Source organism: Caretta caretta, chromosome 28 (genome assembly GCF_965140235.1).
Source record: "Caretta caretta isolate rCarCar2 chromosome 28, rCarCar1.hap1, whole genome shotgun sequence".
Lineage (NCBI taxonomy): Eukaryota > Metazoa > Chordata > Testudines > Cheloniidae > Caretta > Caretta caretta.
In genome coordinates this window covers 1,832,003-1,848,721 of record NC_134233.1, presented here as the reverse complement: position 1 = coordinate 1,848,721, position 16,719 = coordinate 1,832,003, and the positions used below count along the sequence as shown (strand labels likewise).

The following is a 16,719-nucleotide window of genomic DNA, read 5'->3' as shown; positions in this document are numbered from 1 at the left end:
GCTAGCAGAAGGGAGGGAGGGGCAGCGGGAGGGGGGGCTAGTGGAGGGGAGGGAGAGGCAGCGGGGAGGGGGGGTCAGCCGGGGCAGGGGCCAGTAGTGGGGAGGGAGGGACATCACGGGGGGGGGGCTAGCGGAGGGGAGGGAGGGGCAGCCAGGGGGCGGGGTCCAGTAGTGGGGAGGGAGGGACATCACGGGGGGGCTAGCGGAGGTGAGGGAGGGCCAGCTGGGGGGGCGGGGGCTGGCAGGGGGGAGGGAGGGACATCATGGGGGGGGCTAGTGGAGGGGAGGGGGGCAGCGGGAAGGGGGGGTCGGTGGATGGTTGATGAACCCCCCCCCGGCACTGCAGGGCAAACACTGCATCCTTGACGTCTCGGCCAACGCGGTGCGACGGCTCCAGGCCGCCCAGCTCCACCCGATCGCCATCTTCATCCGGCCCCGGTCCCTGGAGAATGTCCTGTGAGTACGGGGCCCATGGGCTGGGGGCGGGCTCGCTGGGGGCGGAGCTGAGAAGGCTGGGGGCGGGGTCTGCAATGGATGGGGGCAGGGTCTGATATGGCGGGGGCGGGGTCAGGTGGGATCAGGGAGCGAGGTCTGAGACAGCTGGGGGAGGAGTCTACGTGGGCGGTGGAGGCGGGGTCTGATATGGCGGGGGGCGGGGTCTGAGATGGCTGGGGCGGGGTCTGAGATGGCTGGGGCGGGGTCTAAACGGACTGTGGGGCGGGGGCTGAGACGGCGGTGGGTGGGGTCTAAGCGGGCTGTGGGGTGGGGTCTAAGTGGGGGGCGAAGAGCGAAGTCTGACACGTGTGTCCCCCCGTCCCCCCCCCACAGAGAGATCAGCAAGCGGGTAACGGAGGAGCAGGCGCGGAAAGCCTTCGATCGAGCCATCAAACTGGAGCAAGAATTCACAGAGTGCTTCTCGGGTGGGTCCCCCCCAGCCCCAGGGTCCCCCCGTCAGACCCCTGGGACGGTCCCGCTGTCCCAAATTTGGGGGACACGGAGGCTGCCGGCTCCCATGCACTCACCGGCGCCCTTGGTCCGAAGCCGGCCCGGCTGGGAAAATCCTTCCCGACGGGCGCGTCCCCAGATCCGGGGCGGGATCTGCCCCCGGCCCGGGTGGGATCTCCGGGGGGGCCCCCTCGCCCGTCTCCCCCCACTGACCCTGTGCCGTGTTTCCCCCCTGCCCCCCTGCAGCCATCGTGGAAGGCGAGAGTTTCGAGGAGATCTACCACAAAATCAAACGGATTATCGAGGAACTTTCGGGGCCCTACATCTGGATCCCGGCCCGGGAGAGGCTCTAGGCACCTGCCCCACGCGGGGCGACTCCGGCCTGACCCAGACGATTGTGGACACGGAACTGAGCCGTTGGGGGTCACGTTTCGGGGAGGAGGGGGCGGGGCGGGCGGGGGGCGGCGCGAGAAGGGCTGTTTCTTTCTTCTCCTTCCTTGGGTTTCTTTTTGGCGCAATCCTTCGCCTGGCTCCTTCCCCGGCCCCGCTCCCGTCTCAATGCACCCCGCCCGCCCGCTTCGAGGAAAGCGCTTTGTGCATGCTTTGTGTTTTTTCGAGAGGTGTTGGCTTGTGACGTCTGCGCTTCCGGAACTTGGCTTTTGCCCCCCCCCGCCCCCCCCCCCCCCGGCCACCCCCCCACCCCCCCGGCGTCAGGGGACGCGCGAAGGAGAAGAGCGGAACGGGGAAAAGCGAGAGAGCCGGGGACGGACAAAACCCTCGTCTCCGCACCAGCGGGCGTCAAAGAGTGTCCCCCCCCCGGCCCAGATCCAAGGAGACCCGGAGCCAAGAGCCGCCCCGGGTTCGTGGCGTTGTCGGGACGATCGCCGCGGCGGGCTGGGCTTGGGGGGGGGGGGGAACGAACGGATTTAAAACCAACGCCCCCCCTCGCCCCGTCTTTCCGAGCCAATTCATTTTTGTGGCTTCGTCGGCCGGGGACAGAGGAGGAAATAACCCGCCGTTCGCATTTTGCTGGCTCGGCAATTTCGATTTTTCTTTCCCGGGGGGGTGGGAACCGAAACAAGTTTTCGACGTTCTGTGAATATCTTTTTTCGTTCTTCCCCTCGGGGTCATAGCGAGTGTTTTTGGTGCGGCTGTCCGTGATTGTATGAAACCGGGGGGGCGGGCGGGCGGTCCTTTCTTTTCTCGTTACAGGCCTTTCCGTTGGGACACGTTCTGAATTATGACGCTGTTGATTTCTTTCCTTTTGGTTTGGGGGTGGTTTGGGGTTGGGGTTTTTTTGGGGGGGGGGGGTTGGTATATAAACTCGAGCCGGCCGCAGAGACCCTTGCGAGAAGAAAGACCTGCCACGTCCGGCCCGAGTAGCGGGGAATTGGGTACGCTGTGTCAGGACTCCTGGGTTCTCTCCCCAGCTCTGGGAGGGCAGTGGGGGCGGGTGGGTTAGAGCAGCGGGGCCTGGGAGCCAGGACTCCTGGGTTCTCTCCCCGGGTCTGGGAGGGGAGTGGCGGCTGGTGGGTCAGAGCAGGGGGGGCTGGGAGCCAGGACTCCTGGGTTCTCTCCCCGGCTCTGGGAGGGCAGTGGCGGCTGGTGGGTCAGAGCAGGGGGGGCTGGGAGCCAGGACTCCTGGGTTCTCTCCCACAAAGGCACTTTCTCGGCCTCTGCAGTGACCATAACCCACCCCGAGGGCGATGCTGTGTGCACTTCATGACCCCCGGGGGGGACACGGTGACCCTCGGGGGCTGCTTCAGGTTTAGTGACGGGTGGGGGGGGGGGTCTCTCTTTCCTACAGGGGTCTGGGAATGGGGGAGGGGGGAGGGGGAGAAAAGAATATTTTGCATAGAAATATTATTACCAGAGAATTAAAACGGACAATATCGATCTCTCTACCCGCTTCTCCACACTGCGCCTTTCTGTTCCCACTCAGAGAGACAGCTGGGTGTGAGTTTCCTGGGGGGCGCTGGGAGCCAGGACTCCTGGGTTCTCTCCCCAGCTCTGGGGAGGGGAGCGGAGGTTGGTGGGTCAGAGCAGGGGGGCTGGGAGCCAGGACGCCTGGGTTCGCTTCCCGGCTCGGGGAGGGGAGTGGGGGCTGGTGGGTCAGAGCAGGGGGGGCTGGGAGCCAGGACGCCTGGGTTCGCTCCCCGGCTCGGGGAGGGGAGCAGGGCTGGTGGTTAGAGCGGGGGGGCTGGGAGCCAGGACGCCTGGGTTCCCTCCCCGGCTCTGGGAGGGGAGCGGGGGCTGGTGGTTAGAGCGGGGGGACGGGGCTGGGAGCCAGGACCGATGATTAATCTGTGGCGGTTTTATTCCCCCGCCCCCCACAAGACGTTACTTTTAATTTAAAGAGTCACAGAAACTTTATTGAGGTCGAGGGGACTGAAGCGAGCGACGAGAAGAGACGAGGAGAATATTTGAAAAAAAAAAAAAGTTTTAAAAAAGTTAAAAATAAAAATTCAAGTGACCCAGAATTTACAAACGGTCTTTAGTGTTCTTGGTGGAAACCCAGCCCCCCAATAAACCCCACCCCCTCTGCTCCCTGCCCCACGGCGCCCCCTAGTGCCGCCCTGGGGCCAGCCCCGCCTGCCGGGGCAGAGAGCCCCCCGCCGCGCCCCCTGCCCTCCTGCGCCCCCCAGTGCCCCCTGGGGCCAGCCCCGCCTGCCGGGGGAGAGAGCCCCCGCCGCGCCCCCCCTGCGCCCCCTGCCCCACTGTCGTGTCCCACATTGGAAGTGGGATGTTGGGGTCTCCCTGCCCCACCTTGGGGTGACGTGCGGCCCGCCTGGGCGAGGGACCTGAGCGCAGTGACCCGGGAGCAGTGCCAGGCCAGGAATCGGTCACTGATTAAGCCCTTTATGTACCTTGCTGGGGGGTGAAGGCCTGCATCCCTGGGGGGCACTAGACCACGGGGCGGGCATGGGGACAGACAGACAGACAGGGGCAGGTACGCGGACAGACAGACGGGGCGGGCATGGGGACAGACAGACAGGCGGGGGCAGGTATGGGGACAGACAGACTGGGCGGGCATGGGGACAAACTGACAGATGGAGCCAGGTATGGGGACAGACAGACAGTGGGGCGGGCATGGGACAGACGGACAGACAGACGGGGCAGGTATGGGGACAGACAGACGGGGGGCGGGTATAGGGAGAGACAGATGGACAGCAGGGGGGCATGGGGATAGACAGACAGGGGCGGCATGGGGACAGATGGACAGCGGGGGGGCATGGGGACAGACAGACAGGGGCAGGCATGGGGACAGACAGGGGCGGGCATGGGGACAGACAGACGGGGTGTGCATGGGACAGATGGACAGCGGGGGGGGGCATGGGGACAGACAGACAGGGACGGGCATGGGGACAGACAGGGGTGGCTATGGGGACAGACAGGGGCGGGCATGGGGAGAGACGGGTGGCTATGGGGACAGACAGACGGGGCGTGCATGAGGACAGATGGACAGCGGGGGGGGCATGGGGACAGACAGACAGGGACGGGCATGGGGACAGACAGGGGTGGCTATGGGGACAGACAGATGGGGCGGGCATGGGGACAGATGGGACAGTGGGGGGGCATGGGGGACAGACAGACAGGGACGGGCATGGGGACAGACAGGGGTGGCTATGGGGACAGACAGACGGGGCGTGCATGGGGACAGATGGACAGCGGGGGGGCATGGGGACAGACAGATGGGGCGTGCATGGGGACAGATGGACAGCGGGGGGCATGGGGACAGACAGACAGGGGCGGGCATGGGGACAGACAGGGGTGGCTATGGGGACAGACGGACGGGGCGTGCATGGGGACAGATGGACAGCGGGGGGGCATGGGGACAGACAGATGGGGCGTGCATGGGGACAGATGGACAGCGGGGGGGCATGGGGACAGACAGACAGGGGCGGGCATGGGGACAGACAGGGGTGGCTATGGGGACAGACAGACGGGGCGTGCATGGGACAGATGGACAGCGGGGGGGCATGGGGACAGACAGACAGGGGCGGGCATGGGGACAGACAGGGGTGGCTATGGGGACAGACGGACAGGGCGTGCATGGGGACAGATGGACAGGGAGGGGGGCATGGGGACAGACGGACGGACAGCAAAGTTGTAAGAGGAAGCACAGGGGGCACCAGCTGCCACTTGGCCCCAGGAGGGAGCCGGGCTGGCTCAGGGGGGTGGGGGACGGGGTGCAGGGCCTGTCCCCCCCCCCAGAGGAAGAGGTTCTTCGCTAACGAAGGGGGTAGTGATTTCTGCTGAGCCCCCCCCCGAAACACACACCCTGGCCCCTAGTGCCGCCCCACTCCCTGCCCCACTGCGCCCCCCCCCCCCAGCGCCGCCCTGGGGCCAGCCCCGCCTGCCAGGGGAGAGCGCCCCCTGCTGAGCCCCCTGCCCCGCTCCCGGCCCCACTGCGCCCCCTAGGGCTGGTCTCTCACCCAGGCACTGGCCAGCCCTCACCCTACTTAGCCGAGTCAGCTATTCTGAGGCACTCGGGGGGGGGGGGGTGGAGGGGGGGCGCGAGGTTATTCCCAACGCCCCAAGTCACTTCCCATTTCCCCCTTTGTAGGGGGCGGGGGGGGGGCTTCCTGATTTAACGAGAAAGGGGAACCAGCTCCATCTGCCTCCGATCGGAGATGTGGGCAAACCCACAGAGGTCGCCGTGGGAGGAGAGCTTGGGGGGGCTGGGGGGGGCAGCGGTTGCGGGGTGGGGGAGTGTCTTTATATCGCGGGCGCAGGGGACAGGCAGGTAGATGCGGCTTCCCTGGATCCTCGGCGCCGGCTGGAGCCACCGCAGCGAAGACAAGGTCCTGCCTGGGCTCAGAAGCAAGGCCCATCTAGCCCGGCATCCCGGCGCTGGGAGGGGAGTGGGGCCTGGTGGTTAGAGCAGGGGGAGCTGGGAGCCAGGACTCCTGGGTTCTCTCCCTGGCGCTGGGGAGGAGTGAGGCCTGGTGGTTAGAGCAGGGGGGGCTGGGAGCCAGGACTCCTGGGTTCTCTCCCTGGCTCTGGGAGTGGAGTGAGGCCTGGTGGTTAGAGCAGGGGGAGCTGGGAGCCAGGACTCCTGGGTTCTCTCCCTGGCTCTGGGGGAGGAGTGAGGCCTGGTGGTTAGAGCGGGGGGGGGGGGGAGCTGGGAGCCCGGACTCCTGGGTTCTCTCCCTGCCCCTTTAATATTTCTGAGGTCACCCTGGGCCTGTTTTGTCCCAACTCGATACAGGAGGAATATTTACAGATCAAAGTGCTCCTGGAGGGGAAGGAGGGAGCGAGTCAGCGGAGGGGTAGACGCATCCTAGGCCGTGGATTAAGGCAACAGGAGACCAGAGGGGTCAGCCCCCCCCCACAACGCCAGGAGAGAGGTACAGAGCCCAAGAGGCAGGAAGTGAAGGAATGAGTGAATGGAGGTGTCAAACCCCCCCCCCCCAAAGTGGGGAGAAAGAGACTCAAGCAATGGAGGTCAAGACTAGTGCTGGGGGGGAGGGAGGAGTAGGACCAGAGGGGGAGGGAAGGGAGGAGGGAGGGGAGAGGGAGGAAGGAGTAGGGCCGGGGGGGCAGTAACGGGGGATGGAGGGGGGAGGGAGGAAGGAGTAGGGCGGGGGGGAGGGAAGGGGGAGGGAGGGGAGAGGGAGGAAGGAGTAGGGCGGGGGGGAGGGAGGGGAGAGGGAGGAAGGAGTAGGGCCGGGGGGAGGGAAGGGAGGAGGGAGGAAGGAGTAGGGCTGGGGGGGAGGGAAGGGAGGAGGGAGGGGAGAGGAGGAAGGAGTAGGGCGGGGGGGAGGGAGGGGAGAGGGAGGAAGGAGTAGGGCGGGGGGGAGGGAAGGGAGAGGGAGGAAGGAGTAGGGCGGGGGGGAGGGAAGGGGGGCGGGAGGGGAGAGGGAGGAAGGAGTAGGGCCGAGGGGGGAGGGAGAAGTCGCGCTGGGGGGCAGTAACGGGGGGATGAAGGGGGGAGGGAAAGGGAAGGGAGGGGGAAGGAGGAGTAGCGCCCTGGCCCCCTGCTCCCCGCGTCCCCCCCATAACTAACCTGTCCCCCCGCCCCCCAGCCGCCCCCCGGCGCCATGGGCAAGGACTACGAGGATTTCCAGGCGCTCGAGGCGGATGATGGGGACTGCACCCCGCGTGGGACAGGTAGGGGGCGGGGCCCGGGGGGCAGGGGCAGGGGGCCGGGTGGGGTGTCTGCGGGGACTTGGGGTACAGAGGAATGGGAGTGGGGTATCACGTGGTGCAGCATCGGGGGGGGGAATCCAGGCCGGGAGACAAGGGGTGGGGTAGGCTGCGGGGTGGGGGTCACGCCCATGAGATGGGGGAGGGGATGAGTCTCAGCTCTGAGGCCCCCCCCACTGGCATCTCCGGACTCCTGGGTCCTTGCCTCATCTCCCCCACTCCCGGACTCCTGGGTCCCTCTCATGTGGGGGAGAGGGTGGCAGTCTCAGGGAGCGAGGGAGGCGATCGGGGTGGCCGAGCCCCCCCCCCGTGACGCTCTCTCCCCCCCCCAGCGTTCCCGCCCAGCAGTTTGCCTGGCAGCGGCTCTGCGCCCCCCCCCGGCCTCTCTGCGCCCTGCTGGCCCTGTGCCTTGGGCTCACCGTCGGGACCATCGCCCTGGCGGTCAGCGGTGAGTGTGCGAGGGTGGGAGCTGGGCGTGCGAGGTGGGGGGGTGAACAGAGGGGTGAGTGTGCACCGGTGTGGGGGGGGGCAGAGTGTGCACGGTTGGGCTGATTGTGCGAGGCGAGGGGTGTGCGCAGGGGGAAAGCTCGGGGTGAGCGTGGAGGGCTGGGAGCAAGTGTGCGAGCCTGGTCCTGCTCATGCCTGGCCAGGAGTGAGCGTGCAAAGCCTGGGCAGGGGTGGAAGGCCTGGGTGGGCGTGCGAGGACTGGGCGGGCGGGCAAGGCCTCCTGGGTGGGCGTGCGAGGCCTGGGTGGGCGTGCGAGGCCTCCTGGGTGGGCATGCGAGGCCTCCTGGGTGGGCGTGCGAGGCCTGGGCGTGTGCGAGTGAGGCCTGGGCCGGCGTGCAAGGCTAGGGGTGCGTGTGCGAGGCCGGGGGTGCATAACCCAGGTGGGCTCGAGCCCGTGGAGCCCAGTTCTCCATTTGCACGTCACTGTCACGGCTCCTTGTGCATTCACGGGGCGTGGGTGCCACCCCCCCCCCCGGCGTGGGGGGATGCAGTGGGAGGGGCAGGGAGAGGGGGGCTCCAGAGGGAGGGGTCTTGGGGGCGGGAGGGGGAGGGTCTGGGACCGGCTCTCACCCCCTTCCCCCCCCGCTCACCCCCCCCCAGGCTCCAGGCTGGGCGCGGAGCAGCGGGGGACGCAGGGGGTGCTGGGCAGCGTGAACCAGAGTCTGAGCACCGAGCTCGTGGGGCTGGCCCGCAGCAGTGAGTGGGGGGCGCGGCTGGGGGGGCTGGCAGGGGAGTGGGAGGGGGATTGGAGGGGAGAGTGTTGGTGGGGAGGAGGGATCAGAGGGGAGGGGGATGATGGGGTGGGGAGGGGGATCAGAGGAGAGGGGGTTGGTGGGGAGGGGGCTGATGAGGAGGGGAGGGGGTCAGAGTGGAGGGGGCTGATGGGGAGGGGATCAGAGGGGAGGGTTTGGTGAAGGGGGGAGGGGGATCAGAGTGGAGGGGGCTGATGGGGAGGGGGATCAGGGGGGAGGGGTTTGGTGAGGAGGGGGAGGGGGATCAGAGGGGAGGGGGCTGATGGGGAGGGGATCAGAGGGGAGGGGTTTGGTGAGGAGGGGAGGGGGATCAGAGTGGAGGGGGCTGATGGGGAGGGGGATCAGAGGGGAGGGGTTTGGTGAGGAGGGAGAGGGGGATCAGAGTGGAGGGGGCTGATGGGGAGGGGGATCAGGGGGGAGGGGTTTGGTGAGGAGGGGGAGGGGGATCAGAGGGGAGGGGCTGATGGGGAGGGGATCAGAGGGGAGGGGTTTGGTGAGGAGGGGGAGGGGGATCAGAGGGGAGGGGGCTGATGGGGAGGGGATCAGAGGGGAGGGGTTTGGTGAGGAGGGGGAGGGGGATCAGAGTGGAGGGGGCTGATGGGGAGGGGATCAGAGGGGAGGGGTTTGGTGAGGAGGGGGAGGGGGATCAGAGGGGAGGGGGCTGATGGGGTGGGGGTTAAGAGGAGAGCGGGAGGGGGAGTAGAGGGGAGGGGGCTCAGAGGGAAGATCAGAAAGGGGAGGGGTCTGACGGGGAGGGAGAAGGGGAACACAAGGGGGAGGGGAGATGTGCCCCCCCCAGCACCCTATCTCCCCCCCCCCCGCAGTGCACACCTTGGAGGATAAACTGACCCATGTGGCCGCGTCCCTGGATGAAACAAAGGAAAAATCAATCCAAGGTGAGTGGGGGGGGTTTCCCAGCAGGGGGCGCTGTGGGGGGGGGTCCCCAGCAGGGACACTGTGTGTGGGGGGGAGTTTCCCCAGCAGGGGGCGCTGTGGGGGGGGGGAGTTTCCCCAGCAGGGGGCGCTGTGTGTGTGGGGGGGGGTTCCCCCGCAGGGGACACTCTGTGTGTGTGTGGTAATTTCCCCAGCAGGGGGTGCTAGTGAGCAGGGGGGTTTCCCCAGCAGGGGGCGCTGTGTGTGTGTGGGGGTTCCCCAGCAGGGGACACTCTGTGTGTGTGGTAATTTCCCCAGCAGGGGGTGCTAGTGAGCAGGGGGGTTTCCCCAGCAGGGGGCGCTGTGTGTGTGTGGGGGGGGTTTCCCCCGCAGGGGACACTCTGTGTGTGTGGTAATTTCCCCAGCAGGGGGCGCTAGTGAGCAGGGGGGTTTCCCCAGCAGGGGGCGCTAGTGAGCAGGGGGGTTTCCCCAGCAGGGGGCGCTGTGTGTGGGGGGGGGGGTTCCCCAGCAGGGGGTGCTAACCCCCCATCTCCTCCCTCCCCCCCCCGCAGCTCAGCAGCGGCTGGAGGAGCAGGTGGGGGTGCTGCGGGACTCCCTGAACTCGCTGAACTGCGACCTGATCGAACTGAAATCCAACGGTGAGCGGCCGGCAGGGGGCGCCATGGGGAGCGGGGCCGGGGGTGGGGGCTGGCTGCGGGGGGGCGCGCCCGGCTACGCCAGCCCCGGCCTCTCCCACCAGGGGGCGCCGTGGGGAGCGGGGAGGGAGGGGGGCGGATTCTCTGACCCGCTGACCTCGCCCTTGCCCCAGGGAGCCGGCCCGGCTGCTGCCCCAGGGCCTGGGAGCGCTTCGGGCGGGGCTGTTACTGGTTCTCCACCGAGCAGAAGACCTGGGAGGAATCGAACCTTTACTGCCAGGCGCAGGACTCGCACCTGGTCATCATCAACACCCAGGAGGAGCAGGTAGAGGTCGCGGTGCCCCGGCCTCTCCCAGCGGGGGGCGCTGGGGGGGGGGGGCTCCCGCCTCCTCCCGCCCCGGCCTCTCCCAGCGAGGGGCGCGCGGGCCCCTTAAATAATCCGGAGCTGATTATCGTTTCCCCCCCTTGGCAGCTGTACGTACAGCGACGCACGGTCCCTTTGTACACCTGGATCGGTTTGACCGACAAGAGCGGCCAGTGGCGGTGGGTCGATGGTTCCCTCTACACCATGGACTCCCGGTGAGCGGCGCGGGTTGGCCCCCGCCTCGGCCTATCCCCCAGGTCCCCCGCTTCCCGGCTCCGTCCGTCCCCGGGAGACTCCCTCAGCCCCCACTTCTCCCGGGTTAATCCTTAATCCGGCCGAATCTTGGCCTTGGGTTTCCCGCGTCCGATCGGCGCCAAATTCACGATCAAATCGACTGGCCCCAGTAATCGATCCGAATCTAATCCCATCTCATTCATTGCCTCGATTATCTAATCCAGTCTCTCCCCTAATCTCCACGATGAATCCCTTGAAAATAATCCCTTCCAACCTTACCCAAAATAGCCAATTTATTTCAGATAATCTTCCCTGTCAATCTAATCTATGATCAACTCCCTTCAATCTAATCTGATCTCTCCTGTTACGTCCTCAAGCCATGGAAACAAATCGATTCAAATGGAAGATAATAGCCCTCTCAACCAATTTATTATAATCGAATCAAATAACCCCTCATAATTTCGTTAAATCGAATAATCCATCCAATCCAATCCATGATCAACTCCTTACTGCCTTTCAAATCTAATCTGATCTCCCTGGTTATGTCCTCCAGCCATGGAAACGAATTGATTCAAATCAAAGATAATATCCCCCTCAATCAATGTGTTGTAATCAAATTGAATAACCCCTAATAATATAATTAAATCTAATAATCCACCTCATCCAATCTACGATCAACTCCTTTACTGCCTTTCGAATCTAATCTGATCTCTCCGGTTATGTCCTCGAGCCATCTCAATGAATCCATTCAAATCTAAGATAATAGCCCCCTTGAGCAATTTATTATAATCGAATCGAATCACCCCTAATAATATAATTAAATCTAATAATCTGTCCAATCCAATCTATGATAAACTCCTTTACTGCCTTTCGAATCTAATCTGATCTCTCCGGCTACCTCCGGCCATGGAAACGAATCGATTCAAATCTAAGATACTATCCCTCTCAACCAATGTATTGTAATCGAATCGAATAACCTAATAATCTATTAATCTAATAATAATTGAATCTAATAATCAAATATTATAACCTAATAATCTATTAATCGTAAATAATCAAATAATGTAATCTAATAATCTACTATTAATAATCTAATCAAATAATATAATGATATAGTTGAATCTAATAATCCATCTAATCCAATTCGTATCATGCCAGTTTTATGAAATATCCCTTCTAATCTCACATTCTATATATCTGGATCTACACCCATCTCATATTAGATCCTCTGTAATATAATCGATTCCAATCTGCACGAAAAGCTCCTCCAATTTAATCTAATAATTGCTATGCATGCTAATATAATTGAATAAACTGTGTAATCCGTTAGGGTTAGGGTTAGGGTTGCATGTACTATTAATATAATTAATTGCTACTCTCGTTTCTATCTAATGTAACTCTTCCTCTTCATCTAATAAACAATCTGCCTCTAATGTAATTTAATAATCCATCAATGTAATCTGTTCCAATCTAACCCAAGATACTAGAACCTAACAATCCTTCTGCGATCATCTGTTCCAATATTCATCTACTCTAAGCAATTCCTATCGCCTCCAACGTAATCTAATCTCTTTCTAATTTATCTCCTCCACCATAATCTAATCTCTTTCTAATCTGATTCACTCCAATTTAATCTAGTATGCCATCTAATCTAATTCCTAGTCACCTAATTGTTTAATTCCTTCATAATCTATTCGTTTCACCGTCAGTCCTCGACTTCCTTGAAATTGATGTTATTTGCCACTAATCTAATCCACAATCCACTCTACACCCGTAATCAATGGCATGCTAATCCGCACCAATCACATCACGTCACGTCATGTCATCGGCTGTCATGTCATGATGACATCATGTGGGATCATCTCATGTCCCGTCCCGGCATCTCGTCGGCTGTCACGTCGTGAGACGGAACGTCATCTCACGGCGCGTCACTTCACGTCATGTCATGGCATCTCCTCGGATGTCTTGTCACGTCATGGCATCTCATCTAATGTCATGGCCGATCATGTGACGTCACGTGACGTCGCGTCATGTTCCAGAGTGCTCGCGTCTATACAAATTCTGAGTCCCAGCCTCTGGTATAATCTTGAATCCAGTCTACACCCACCTTTAACCCAATCTGATTTAATATCATCGAATTTTGTTTTCTCCAGTCCAAAATAACTCAAATTCCACGTGCTTTGGTGAATTTGGTCTAGCCCAGGATTAGGGGTTGTTAGATAATATTCCCATCTGTTTAATCTACTATTCCTTTTAATGAAATATATTCTACGATAATCTGTACTGGTTTTTATCTAACCCACACTTATCCCTCTTCAACAAATCATAACTGAGTCTCAGGTTCCCAAATACAAACCTACTCCCATAGAGACCCGACCCTAACCTTGCATCCCAGGCCTGATCTGTATCCAATCCTGATCTCAGTCCAGTCCCAATCTAGATCGACTCCAGATCCAATCTCGGTCTAGATTTAATCCAATCGAATCCAGATGCAATCCACATCCAATCCGGATCGAGATCCACTTGTGATCTAGATTGAAACTTGATCCAGTTCTGTTTCCGATCCTGATCCAATTCAGATTGCAATCAAATCCTTATCTCAACCCATTCCTGCTCCAGATCAAATCCTGATATCAATCCAAATCCAGGTCAAGTCTTGATTCAGTCCAAATCCAGGTCCAGATGCCAATCCAATACTGATCCTGTTCCAAATCCAATTTCTCTCCTGACCCAGTCCAGATCCACATCCAGATCCAATCCAGCTCTAGTCCCAATTCAAATCCACATCCTAACCCAACCCATCCCTGTGCTAATCTGAATGCCAATCTGATTTGATTTTCATACCCTCCAAAATCAATCTAATCAGATCCCTAATCCCAACCGATCTCCTCTCCCGCAGGACACTGGGGTCCCTGGCTCCCATCCTCCCCTCCTGCAGCTCCGCAGACTGGGGTTCCATTGCCCCTCCCCCATTCTGCTTTCGTTTCAGAGACTGGAGTCCGGATCAGCCGGATAACTATACTGAACATGGCCTGGAGGGCGGGGAGGACTGTGTCATGTACCACTATGACGGACGGTGGAACGATGACCATTGCTCCCGCCTCTACCACTGGGCATGTGAGCGGCCGCTGCCTGGCTAATGCCCGGGGGGGGGGGGGGAAGGGGCGGAGCCTGGCCCATGAAGCCCCGCCCCCCGGGAGCATGGCTGGCTATGACTGGCCCCTGGGTCATCTCAGTTCCCCCGAGTCCAGCCTCATCGGGTCCAGTCCATTCCAGAAATCCAATCCACACCCAACGTGGCGTCATCTAATCTATCATAATCCAATCCACACCCAACATGGCCTCATCTAATCTATCATAATCCAATCCACACCCAACGTGGCCTCATCGAATCCAACCTAATCTAATCCACACCCAATGTAGCCTCATCTAAACAAGCCTAGTCCAGTAATCTAATCCACACCCAATGTAGATTAGTCTAATCCACTCTACACCAGTAACCAATGCCATGTTAATCCACACCAGCCACAGCACATCATGTCGTTTCATCTGATGTCATGTCATGATGATGTCACGTGGAGTCATCTCAAGTCACGTCACGTCATCTCATCAGATGTCATGTCTTGTCATGTGACGTCACGTCATGTCACGGGACATCATGTCACGTCACTCCACGTCAGGTCATCTCAACCGACGTCATGTCACGTCACGTCACGTCATCTCATCAGATGTCATGTCTTGTCATGGACGTCACGTCATGTCACGGGACATCATGTCACGTCACTCCACGTCAGGTCATCTCAACCGACGTCATGTCACGTCACGTCACGTCACGTGACATCATCCAGTCCACCCCAAGTCTCAGCCCGTCGCGAGGGGCCGACGTGGGGTAGAGAGATTTCAGAACGAGCTCCTTCTGTCTAGCCCCCCTGCCTCCAAAAATCTTCATCTGACCTAATCCCATCTGGCCTAATCTGCTCTAATCTCCCTTCCTTTAACCCCCGCTCCCTCTCTGGGCTCTCCCCAGGGTCCCTGCCCGGCCCGTTCCTCTCTCACTCTGGCCCCCCCTCCGGCGATCGTGCTGTCGTTGCAGGTCCTGGAGGGAAGGCCAGCCCGACGAATACCACGGCCACGGACTCGGGGGTGGGGAGGACTGCATCCACCTGCACGACGACGGGCTCTGGAACGATGAACACTGCTCCCGGCTCTACCGCTGGGTGTGCGAGGAGGAGCTCAAGGCTTAAGGCCAACCAGGGGCGGAGCCATGCCTGGGAAGCCATGGGGGGGGAGGGAGAGGGCGGGGCTTGGGTTAGCGCCGCCCAATCAGGCGTCTGGAGCCATTCAATAAACAAATTGTTCAACGAAGCAAGAGCATGAGATGCGGCCACCTCTGGGGCGGGGCAGCTGGTGACAAGGGGACCCCTCGCCCGGCGCTGAGATCATAGAATAGAATATCGGGGTTGGAAGGGACCTCAGGAGGTGTCTAGTCCAACCCCCTGCTCAAAGCAGGACCAACCCCAACTAAATCATCCCAGCCAGGGCTTCGTCAAGCCTGACCTTAAAAACTTCTAAGGAAGGAGATTCCACCACCTTCCAGTGTTTCACCACCCTCCTAGTGAAAAAGTTTTTCCTAATATCCAACCTAAACCTCCCCCACTGCAACTTGAGACCATTACTCCTCGTTCTGTCATCTGCTACCACTAGATCCATCCTCTCTGGAACCACCTCTCAGGTAGTTGAAAGCAGCTATCAAATCCCCCCTCACTCTTCTCTTCTGCAGACTAAACAATCCCAGCTCCCTCAGCCTCTCCTCATAACTCATGTGTTCCAGTCCTCTAATCATTTTTGTTGCCCTTCGCTGGACGTTTTCCAATTTATCCACATCCTTCTTGTAGTGCGGGGCCCAAAACTGGACACAGTACTCCAGATGAGGCCTCACCAATGTCGAATAGAGGGGAACGATCACGTCCCTCGATCTGCTCGCTATGCCCCTACTTATACATCCCAAAATGCCATTGGCCTTCTTGGCAACAAGGGCACACTGCTGACTCATATCCAGCTTCTCGTCCACTGTCACCCCTAGGTCCTTTTCCGCAGAACTGCTGCCGAGCCATTCGGTCCCTAGTCTGTAGCTGTGCATTGAGTTCTTCCGTCCTAAGTGCAGGACCCTGCACTTATCCTTATTGAACCTCATCAGATTTCTTTTGGCCCAATCCTCTAATTTGTCTAGGCCCCTCTGTATCCGACCCCTACCCTCCAGCGTATCTACCTCTCCTTCCAGTTTAGTGTCATCCGCAAACTTGCTGAGAGTGCAATCCACACCATCCTCCAGATCATTAATGAAGATATTGAACAAAACCAGCCCCAGGACCGACCCTTGGGGCACTCCACTTGATACCGGCTGCCAACTAGACATGGAGCCATTGATCACTACCCGTTGAGCCCGACAATCTAGCCAGCTTTCTATCCACCTCTTGGGCGGGGCGGCTGTTTCTCCCATGTGGCTGTTACACCTCCAAGTAACTGCGGGGTTCCTGAGGATGCCGTCATCCCATAAGACCCCCACCATGATGTGGGGCACCAGCCCCACAAAACTGCCTGACTCAGCACCCATGGGGATCTTGGCTGGAATCTGGGTTGCTGATTAAATCTCAGAGCAGAAGGTGCTGGGAGCCAGGACTCCTGGGTTCTCTCCCTGGCTCTGGGAGGGGAGTGAGACCTGGTGGCTTAGAGCAGACGGGGCTGGGAGCCAGGACTCCTGGGTTCTCAAGGCTGGTTTTGCTGCTGTGTTTCTCTGCGTGTCAGTTTGTTGCAGATCCGGTTCGCTGGCTAGTCCTGGGTGGCGTCCCTGGCTAATTAACACTGGAGCTAATTATGATTCTGACAGCGGCATTCGGTGGAGCAGATACACCCCACAGTGGGTGTGGAGGGTGGTGAGTCAAGGTCTCCTGGTTGTGATGTGGCTGCAGAAGGTTTGGGGTTTTTTGGTGCAATTAAAACCACACCACAGCCTGAATAGAGAGTCTTTGTGTCTGGGACAGAGAGAACCCCAGAATCTGGGAACGAGAGAACCCAGGTGTCCAGGAGGGAGAGAACCCAGGTGTCCGGGAGGGAGAGAACCCCAGAATCTGGGAGTGAGAGAACCCAGGTGTCCAGGAGGGAGAGAACCCCAGATTCTGGGGGAGAGAGAACCCAGGTGTCCGGGATGGAGAGAACCCCAGATTCTGGGGGAGAGAGA

General features: G+C 60.3%; 2 protein-coding genes across 2 annotated transcripts in view; both read left to right on the top strand.

Annotated features, from left to right (window-relative positions):
* Positions 1-2,849, top strand: part of DLG4 (discs large MAGUK scaffold protein 4) — a 53,190-nt gene extending 50,341 nt beyond the window's left edge. The window contains 3 exon segments of the mRNA XM_048833755.2: positions 347-456; positions 829-920; positions 1,192-2,849. Of these exon segments, the coding sequence (XP_048689712.2) occupies positions 347-456; positions 829-920; positions 1,192-1,298 (309 nt within the window). The 3' untranslated portion in view covers positions 1,299-2,849.
* Positions 2,850-6,989: 4,140 nt separating this feature from the next.
* ASGR1 (asialoglycoprotein receptor 1) lies at positions 6,990-14,760 on the top strand. Its single transcript, XM_075123758.1, has 8 exons — positions 6,990-7,066; positions 7,428-7,543; positions 8,203-8,298; positions 9,179-9,250; positions 9,800-9,886; positions 10,057-10,208; positions 10,356-10,462; positions 14,575-14,760. Exons 1-8 carry the CDS (start codon positions 6,990-6,992, stop codon positions 14,723-14,725), a joined length of 858 nt encoding a protein of 285 aa, XP_074979859.1. The 3' UTR covers positions 14,726-14,760.
* The last annotated feature ends 1,959 nt before the right edge of the window (positions 14,761-16,719 follow it).